The sequence below is a fragment of the Amblyomma mixtum genome, chromosome 6 (genome assembly GCF_055824585.1).
Source record: "Amblyomma mixtum isolate Tamu chromosome 6, ASM5582458v1, whole genome shotgun sequence".
NCBI classification, from domain to species: domain Eukaryota; kingdom Metazoa; phylum Arthropoda; class Arachnida; order Ixodida; family Ixodidae; genus Amblyomma; species Amblyomma mixtum.
The window spans coordinates 124304603-124314913 of NC_143017.1; the positions used below are offsets into that span (position 1 = coordinate 124304603).

The 10311-nt window shown below is 49.1% G+C and overlaps 1 protein-coding gene across 1 annotated transcript; it reads left to right on the forward strand.

Annotated features, from left to right (window-relative positions):
* The first annotated feature begins 8536 nt into the window (after positions 1–8536).
* LOC149340276 (uncharacterized) lies at positions 8537–9814 on the forward strand. Its single transcript, XM_089551093.1, has one exon. It carries the CDS (start codon positions 8537–8539, stop codon positions 9812–9814), a length of 1278 nt encoding a protein of 425 aa, XP_089407219.1.
* Positions 9815–10311: the final 497 nt, after the last annotated feature.

Consider the following 10311-nt stretch of genomic DNA (forward strand, 5'->3'; position numbering starts at 1 on the left):
TTTCAGATCTAAGGAAGAGAAGAACCTGGCGTCCCGGAGTCGGTCGAGGGCATCATCGATCCTCGGGAGTGGGTATACGTCCTTTTTGGTAACATTATTCAGTTTCCTATAATCAACACAGAATCGCAACGTGTTGTCTTTCTTTTTCACCAGGACCACCGCCGACGCCCACGGACTTGTTGACGGCTGTATAACATCGTCTGCAAGCATTTCATCGACTTGCGTTCTAATAGCTTCGCGCTCTTTAGGCGAAACGCGGTATGGACGCTGACAAACTGGTGGCGTGGTCGAATCGGTGACAATGCGATGCTTGGCTACCGGCGTACGTCCGACCTTGGAGCTCGCCGCGAAGCAATCTTTAAAATCAAGTAGCAGCGACGACAGAAGGTTCTTCTGATGAGGTGACAACTCCGGGTTTATTTTAACCTTCTGAAGGGCGTTACTTGGTGCGGCATCGTCGTGAAGATTCACCTGTACGGGGCACAGATTCGGCAACCTATCCACGTCGTCGAGAAAGGCGACGGCCGTTCCCTTGGCGAGGTGCTGAATTTCATTCGTGAAATTCGTCAGAAAAACTGTCGCACAGCCGTCATTCAGTTCGACAAGACCGCGCGCGATAGCCACACCCTTCTCGAGCAACAGCGAAGGGTGACTGTCCGCAATACCTTCGTAGTCGTGAAACGAGTCGTTCCTCACTAACACCAGTACACTGGACCGTGGTGGCAGCATTACGCCGACTTCGACTATACGCAGAGCGTTGACTCCTGGGCCTTCTGTGTCACTCTGCGCCACGGCTTGCTTCGTCGAAAATCTGACTCGCGCCTCGTGTAGATCGATCACAGCACCGTTTGCCTGTAGAAAGTCGAGGCCCAGAATCAAATCTCTCGAACACTCGCTCAAGACGACGAATTCACCCACGTAGACGAAACCGCGGATGCAGACTCGGGCTGTGCACCTTCCGGCCGGGCTAATGAGGTGACCTCCAGCTGTGCGAATGCTAGGGCCCAACCATGGTGTCAAAACTTTGCTCAATTCCTGGGCGAGGGTGTGGCTCATCACTGAATAGTCAGCACCAGTGTCAAGTAAAGCGATGGTGTCAGTTCCGTCAATCGTCACACACAAATCAGAAGTAGCGCGTCGGATGCTGTCGCTACCCTGCCCCGGTGAGGAATCAGCGTATCGGTATATCGGCGGCGGAGGATCTTCAGTTTTCCCGACAGCAGCGGCCTTGCCTCCGGAGACCGCTGGAATTAGTTTTCCCGATGTGGACTGGGAGAACGCCGCTCAGGGTAGCCGGCGTCTCGGCGAGGGCTTGGGGAACGGTAACGCAGCGGAGATGACGACCTAGGATCGTAGCGACCGTATGTCCCAGGCCTCTGACGGGCCGACAGATGAGCTTCAATTTCGAATGGTCGTTCGCCATTCCGGGGGCAAGGGTCGTCGGGCGCGAAACCACGCAGACCCACTCGGCGGTACGGGCAGGCCCTGTAAAGATGTCCCGCCTCACCACAGTGGTAGCAAAGGGGCCGCCGGTCCGGTGCACGCCACACATCACACTTCCGTGGCCGCTGGTAAGCTGGTCGATCAGGCACACGGGAAAGACCAGACGGCCGCGCGGCGTGAGTCGCGGTATTCACGTCGTAGCCTGACGTTGGGGCCCGGCAGAGGACAGACGCATAGGTAGGTCTGACCTCAGTCTGTCTTGGGATCTCAGGCAGTTGTTGCTGCTGTGCTGCTAGGCGCACCTCGTCCCGGACGACTTCAGACAGCGATGTAACAGACGGCGCGCTGGGAGGCAGCTGGAGGGCTTGTAATTCCTCCCTGACGATCGACCTGATTAGGTCCCGTAAAACGGCCGCATCACTCCCTAGCGGCATCGACGAAAAAGCGGGCCCAAGCGTGCTTACATCCCGATTGTACTGCCGGGCTCGTTGCAGGAGCGTCGTCTCCATTGTAGTCGCTTCCGTGAGGAATTCGGCAACAGTACGCGGTGGACTGCGCACAAGACCGGCGAAAAGCTCCTGCTTGACCCCGCGCATGAGGTGGCGAAGCTTCGTCTCCTCCGCCATGGATGGGTCAGCACGCTTGAAGAGGCGTGTCATGTCCTCCACATGCATGCGGACGCTTTCGTTAGTCCGCTGGTTACGGGAGCGAAGCGCAGCTTCAGCTTTCTCCCGGCGGTCTGCGTTGGGGAATGTAGCTAGGAGATTTTGGCGAAATGCCTCCCAGGTGGACAGGTTGCTCTCGTGGTTCTCGTACCATGTCCTAGCGGAGTCCTCGAGCGCAAAATACACGTTATGCAGCTTACGGTCGTCGCTCCAGCCGTTGTAGCGGGCGACCCGCTCGAAGGTGTCTAGCCAGTCTTCCGCATCTTCGTACACGTCACCGTGAAAACATGGCGGTGTTCGCGGCGTGTGGTAGAGGATGGGCGCCGGGGACCTACTGTCTGTGGCCATTTCCGGGGGGACCGCCGGTCGAGGCTGCGTCATCCTCGTCGGGTTGGCAAGAGGCCCGAACTCAGGCGACTCACCGCGGAGGCGGCGGCTTGGGCGCTGATGGACCGGTGTGAGTTCCGTCTTTATCTCGTAGGCGTACGCAGGTCGGGAAGCGTACCCCGCACTGCTCCACCAGATGTGTAACAGTTGCTACACTGAAAAGTAACTGCAGCGGCTGAACGAGGGCACAAGAGAAACGGACCTCCACTTCAGCGTCGTCTACTTCTTGCGGCTGCGATCTTTTTCCTCTTCTACGTCCAATCCTCGTGTCAATATTGCATCAAATTTCTTGTGTTACTGTACCAACAATGAACTTCTAACCATAGCAACTATTTCAGCACAATGACTGAGGTCTTTCAGCGCTCACCCTCACCTTGTGGCTAGGGCCGTGTTACCACCCGCCGACATCTCCTCCTTTTTCTCTCGTTAAAATTCCCTGCCTCTCTCTCTCTCACCCTCCCCCTCCACCTCCCCTTACTCCTATCTCTCTAAGATACGGCTGGCATTACATCGGTTTTTAGGGCATGAAAGTATATTCCCCAAAGAGGCCACTCCTGAAGTCAGCCGGCGCAGTAGCGAATTGGAAGCGCGTTCACTTCTCTGCTCGGTCTAGCTCATTAAGTAATCAGCAGGTAAATTTTACTGAAAACATAACGTCGTGGCCAAAAAACAGAAAGAGAGCTTCGTTGTCAAAGGAATTGTTTTTGAAGGCGCTGAGCATAATGGCAGCGACACGTGCTACGGTTACAAAACTGTTTTACTTCACTGCGCGAAGTATTTGAAGTCTGTCTGAGAGAGCTCTTTACTTCTAGCAGTGCTTTCCTTTCATCCGTAAAACGACCTACTGTTATGAGGCATGTTAGTTTAATTTGAGAAGCTCCAACAAGAAGGGAATAACATCGTTCTTATTATACTCACTGAATAAGTGTAAAATACACACTAAAAATGAACCAATAGTGTTCTAAGCGTCATTAGGAAAAATATATTGATTGCCTAAGGAATCTGAGAAGCTGGCAGCAATATCGCTGGAAGCGATAGGATACGCAGTTTCTGATATCCGCAGCTCACCCGAAAGAGGCTTTTAGGAAGCGAGTAAAAAACACGCCTGAAATATTCGTGTTGTTGTGATGGGAGCTTTAAGCTTTTGCAGAAATGTATTGACTGCGTTTGGATGGAAGTGACCGGAATATAGTACCCATCGCATGCTCACTGACATTTCCAATTCCAAAATGGATATCACCGAGAATTGCTTAAGATTGCTCTAAATTACATAACAGCTGTTTTTCTCAAAATCCATGATCAACGCGACAAATATAACGTTCATAGCGCAGGCGTTGTTACGCTGATTTCCCCCCATGGATTCTTCGCAGTTTGGAGTAAACATTTATCCTCAAGAAACTGCCAACTCGGCACTGAATGCGTAGTTCTGAAGCATCTTTCCTCGCGCTTTCGATACACAGTCACTCCTCCAATGAAGGCTACTACAATAGTTGTCATTACGCAGATCAAATCTGAGATTCACAGAATAGGTAAAACAGTTCCATCAATACAAAGCAGACAGGCGTTTTGCTCACTTTTAAGTACTCGCGAATGGGTTAGGCAAAGGTGGTAGCAGAGTCTCACTCTTCGAAGAGCCAGTAGGAAACGACTTGCATTCTTTGTTTTGAATACGCTCGGTATCGTAGCGTCGGGCATTGTCGAAGAGCGCAGCAAACATTGTTTGCTGTATGGACGATGTCACGCTGCGCTGCGCGTCGCCTACAGTTCGCCAGAAATAGAATAATCGCGCATTGCTTTGTGGTGTTGTATCTATGCGCACTTAATCTTACGCATCTATGCAATCCAGGCTTACCAAGACACTGCATTGATAGGTAACTGTTATAACAAGTCGCCGAGATCACAAAAATTGAGATGTTGATATGTTTTTCTTGATATCATATTCTTTTTTCTCCAAGACTTTTATTCTACTTTAGTCGCCAGCAGGCACATTTTCATGGTTTAGGTTAATGGTGGTTAAAATTAAACAAGTTTAATATCTTCCAATGAATCTTGCCTTTGATCGAATATCAGCAGAAGAAGGCAAGAAACCTCTATGAGATAAAATAAATTGCAACTCACAAGTTTGACGCTAAAACAGCTTAGGCTTATTAATTCTTGTACTCGATTCAAGTCATTGTAATCCTGAGTATCGGACTTTCACAGGAAAGGAATTAAACCAAAACAAGCAGTTTTCACGCATAATTACGTTTTATGCGGCTAAAAATTCTTCCAAAGATAACTCGTATATTAAAGCAATACTTGGGAAGTTTCAGTCAAGGACTACTTTTTATTGGGCTTTCCATGCAGAAAAAAGCACGAAAAAGAACTTCGATTTTGAAGTTGCTTTTGAAAAGAAACCAATCCGTGGAAGGTTTTAACATTTGTATTTGTTCATTTTCATGCAGAATATGATAAATACGCAACGCCACGCCGACAGGCAGTTCTGCGCGGCAGTGGTAACTCCAAAAACCTGGCGACAGAACGCTCCTTTACAAAGTCCCACGACCTCACTGAGCCAGCTGCAGCGGAACTTATCGATGCGCTCGACTCCAAGTTTGTGGCTGAACTGTCGGAACCAGTGCATGCTCTCCGTCGTAGTGAGCTTGGCGCTGGTGTTTTCGGAGGGGACGAGGGTAAGAGGGCACGTTTTGGGGGGAAACTCTGGTAGCTTCCATATTGGAAACTGCAGTCTCTGCCAAAGGCGACCGACGTAGTTTGTGCGAAGGTTTCTGTGCTGGTTGCGAGCTTAGTCGTTCTTTTGCGGTGGGGCTCATATTTCAGTCTAGCCATCCGACAACCTTCGAACTCTTTCTGAGCATCTGGCTCGCATCGAAGATTTTGCCGTGTGTCGTTTTGCGCTCTGAACTTTTCTTCTTTCTTTTCCAACGCGTTTCTCTTTTCTCGCGATCCTCGAGAAGAACTTGCTGGCTCCCGTAAGGCGGAAGTGGCGGCTTTAAGGAATAAGAAAAAAGAAATGATGCAGGTATGTCTAGACTTTTCGTCAATTCCAGACCTTAGTTCAACTTTTCAAACACTGAAGGCTGCAGTAGTATGAGTACTGCATTTTTTGTGTTGTAAAATAAACGCTCTAATATCGCACTCTTTGGTTCTGGAAAATAGTGTTTATGCAGGGTGAAAGTAAAATACTTTGATACACGCAAGAAATGTGCCCACAGCTGCGATATAAAATGACACCTTTTCCTTTTTTACTGGGTGAAACATTTATTTACAAAACACATTGTTCTGCAGAACTCTAGAAACAATGCAGCGAGGATAATAAAAGGACGACAGCTATTTGGACGGGCCACATTTCACAGAGCAAACAATTAATCTATAATGAATGTAATTTGTTTCGCGACTTCACCTCTCTCTTGGTACTTTTCATATTCATTAAAGCTTAGTTTGGAGCCCTGTATTTCGTAATATGTGCAGCACAAATATTTTGTTGCAGGTGTAACCCGCCACCGCTGTACAACCACCGCTCTAACAACTCGTTCTACTCTAATTTGATTTTATTTTAAGTATGGTAGTGCTCAGACCTTTGCTAGTGAGAGTGCCACGCCTTTATTAATAGCCCTAAAAAGAATAACTAATGAATAACTGTAAAGGATGTGACCTACTTCTGTGATCTGCCTTGAGAAGGCACTCAGAGGTGAGCTATATGGTACTCGCAGCCGAATTCATCAGATGCGTTTCACTAAGATTGATTGTGATCGATGTTTTGCGCAATAATCATGCTTTAAAATTTTTTCGGGCAGACACTATCTGAAAAAGTTTCCCGATAGTCCTGTGGAATTATTTTGAAGCAAGTGGTCTAAATACAGCATAAGTAATATGCGATGTAAACTCAGCGTTAGCCTTATGACAGGGCGCAGAATTCGGTTTCTAATACTGCAGATTTGGATTATCAGCAAAAAAGGATATCTAGGCCACGATTTCTGATCACAGAAGACGTACGTCGGACAGGTGTTTCCACCGTTCATTGCCTCAAAAAACTGCTTTAAAGATTAATGTACCAAAACTGCGATGTACAACGAAGGCAATTTTAAAACACACCTTCTAGGTTGCTTGGGAGGCTAGCCAGCAATGCCTCAATTGTTCCAGCACTTTCTTTTGTGATCTGTCAGATGCAGATTTCATTTCTGACAGCAGGCAGTAATCAAACTGTGTTCACGCATTGTAGATCTATCGGTGTTTCGTGCTAAATATCGTTATTCGTTCACTTACAATTGCAAAATCATAAGTACGCTTCTAAGAACAGTTTAAATACTGCGGTTGCCTTACTCATACAAAGGAAATTCAGCGCCCACGTTACATATATTGAACTGCTTTTGAAATTGCGCAACCCCATATTGTACAACCGCTCGAACAACTTATAACAAATTTATGAATACCACTCAAAAATATTTAATTTTATGAGTTTGGCGGCAGTTTCAGTTAGGGGGACTTGTTCTGGTTTTTGAGGATTGAATTTAGAAAACATTGATTTTTTGTTTTTTTCTTTTGATTTAATCTCAAAACTTATTTCAGTTTGTTGGAAGAAAACGCACTCTCAATGCTCTTATTTTCGACCACTACTTGCTGATGCATAAAGCCTTTATATATCTAGAATGCCAATCCAGAGTACACTGCCAGGCGAACCCATCATTTGCATGCGCAACGTCCTCGGACAGGGTGGACTCTCCCCTCGGTTTCTGGAGGTTTTATGCAAATGAAGCCCAGGCCAATTTGTGAGCTTCCACTTTGACCTGTATTCGATTTCGTTTGGGGGCCAAATTAGTCTTCGATGTTTCTCGCTGTTCTCGGTTGCCACCGCACTTCTGTCCTGGCCTTCCCTCAGGGGTTAAAATTCAAAGATGAGCCACTGTGCGTCGCCCTTGCGTGAATAAATTTGGCGCGAAAATTTGTTTCAAAATAACTATTTTGAAGGTTAAAATAAAGTTTGTTTTCACATATATTGTGCTAAACTTGTGTGACAAAAATTTGCCACTTCAAAGGGACAAACAGTCACTGTAGACAAATTGAAGTCAACATTCATAGTATATTAATAAAATTTAATTATAAAGGCACTGCTTTCACCGAAGATGGTTATTTCAGCAGCTAGAGAAGGTCGACATGTTAAATAAAGGTGTTGCTTTTGCTCATTTATTTTGTAAATACCTTGTGGTTCGTCATCGTATATTACAGAAAGCAGATGCCAGAGCTGGTCTATACCTCTATTCACGACAAAAAAAAATATGGTATGGGGGTCTTCTTTGGTGTAGAGATCATATGTTTGAATCGAGGGCAGGAAATTTTGAAAGCAACTTTGCTAGCGATAAATGAATCCTTTGCTGCGCGCAGATTTAGAACTGTGCAGAAAGAGCCACAGAATGGACTTGAACTAAAAACGAAATTTAGACAGAGTTGGCATCAGCGCAAGAGGATGCTGAAGTGAAGTGGATGAACAGTCCATATTGTGTCTTTAAATGGAAAAGAAGTGATGAACCACATGGTGTTATGGATCGACCTTTGAATTTCTAAATAACGCATATGATTCAGACAAGTTGCCTGTAAAAGAACTGCGTTCAGCAGAAACCAAATGAAAGAGATTTATATACGGCGCACGCGTTTGCAAAGCAGGACTGCATTCGAAGTAAGAAGTTTTGAGCGACCAAGAAAAAGTGCCAATCACACTATTTGTTACATTGTCTTCATCAAAAAGATCAATAATCTACTTGCAGTAAGCTGAATTCGAGTTTTCATTTCACAGGACGTTTATGCTTACAAATATATTCCCTGTGTGATGACGAAGAAGTGCCCGCGTGGCAGCGGGACTGCGCTCGGCGAGCGCGCGCTTCCTGTTGGTGCGATTGGAACGACTGACTGCCGGTGGACGCCGTTCAGCGCTTTGTGCTCTGTGCCGTGTTCTTTGTGTTCTGTGCCCGGAAAACCCATTACAAGTGGTGGAGGTGAACTCTGATCCCGTCCTGGAGCTGAGGAACGGCACCGTTACCACCCCGATGCCGAGAGACACAGCCCCGGTGCCAACGCCGCCGCCATCGGCACCGCCAGCACCTGTTATCTGCGCTGGCATGCTTCGGCAGCGAGACCCAGCTGTCTTCAGCGGCACCGGTGACAGTGATGTCGAAGATTGGCTGGCGTCCTACGAGCGGGTAAGCGCACACAACCGCTGGGACGATAACATGAAGCTTACCAACGTAATTTTCTACCTCGCTGACGTCGCCAACCTCTGGTTCCGCAACCATGAAGCGGACATAACCACCTGGTCGGCTTTCAAAACGAGCTTTGCTGAGGTATTTGGCCGTCCTGGTGTGCGCAAGCTTCGCGCTGAACAGCGCTTGCGTGAGCGGGCGCAGCAGCCAGGTGAGACGTTCACCAGCTACGTGGAAGACGTAGTAGACCTGTGCAAGCGTGTCAATTCTGAGATGACTGAAGCCGATAAGATCCGGCACATTATGAAAGGCATCGACGAGGACGCCTTTCAAATGCTACTTGCCAGGCAGCCGGACACCGTTGCCTCCGTCATCAGCTTGTGCCAGAGCTACGAGGAGCTCCGCAAGCAACGCGTCCTCGCTCGTCGCCCTGTGCGGCAGGCCGAGGTACTATCGGCGGATGCCGTGGTCGCTGAAGAGCCCCAGTTCATGCAGGAGGTGAAGCGGTTTATCCGTGAAGAAGTTGCACGCCAACTCGCGCTCGTGCATGCGCCCACAGCACCGTCACCAGCACTTCCGCCGGCCTTTCAACAGACCATCCAGGCACAGGTCGCAGACGCACTGCAGATCGCGGATGCCGTGCCACCCGTCCCTCAGCAGGCAGTGGCTGGCCCGCTTACCTGCGCCGCCGTCCTGTCCCGCCCGGCTCCTCATACCACGGGCAATTTCTCCGACGCCACAGCAGCTCCGCCATCTTTGGCACCACGACCCGTCCGGTCGTATCGGGTTTCTGCCCCACCATCGTCGCCGCACATGGCGTCGGCCCCCCTTCCCTACGGTCGCCCATGGCGCACTCGCGACAACAGGCCCATTTGTTTTGCCTGTGGCATTGCCGGACATGTCGCTCGCTACTGCCGCAATCACTCCTATTATCCGCGTACTGACGTCATGACGCCATCAGCATACGGACCTTACACGCAGCACTACCGCATGCAGCCTAGTTCGCCACCATCTTCGTTCACAACCGACAACCAGTCCGCAACGCCGCACCGCTCCCATTCTCCGCGGCGCCGTTCCATCTCCCCGATGCGCCGCCGCGTCAGCCCCAGTGAAGCGGAAAACTAGTGAGCGCAGTTCCCGAGGCAAGAGCTGCGCCTTCGGCGAACTTTACAAGGCTTCTGACGTCCCCTGCCAATGTCGTTGATGTAGTCGTAGACGGTGTTGCGACCTGTGCCTTGATTGACACCGGAGCAGCCGTATCAGTTATAGACGCGAAATTTTGCCGCCGCATCAAGAAAGTTCTGACGCCATTCTCTGGTATTTTACTGCGTACTGCTGACGCCCAGCAAATTCAGCCGCTCGCCGCTTGCACTGCACGAGTTGCTATCCAAGACGCCATCTACGCCATTGAGTTCGTAGTACTCTCCTCCTGCTCGCATGACGTCATTCTTGGGTGGGACTTTCTGTCGGACCACTCTGCTGTCGTCGACTGCGCTCGGGCTGAAGTCACACTCTCTGTCCTACCCGACGACTCCGCTGCCGAAACCGCTGAGTATCCGGACAAACTTCTCCTTTCCCATGATGTAGAACTTCCTGCTTTCTCGTCCGTTGTAGTCTCCCTG

Coding starts and splice junctions, on each gene's coding strand:
- LOC149340276 (XM_089551093.1), top strand. CDS start 8,537: ATGCCGAGAGACACAGCCCCGGTGCCAACGCCGCCGCCATCGGCACCG.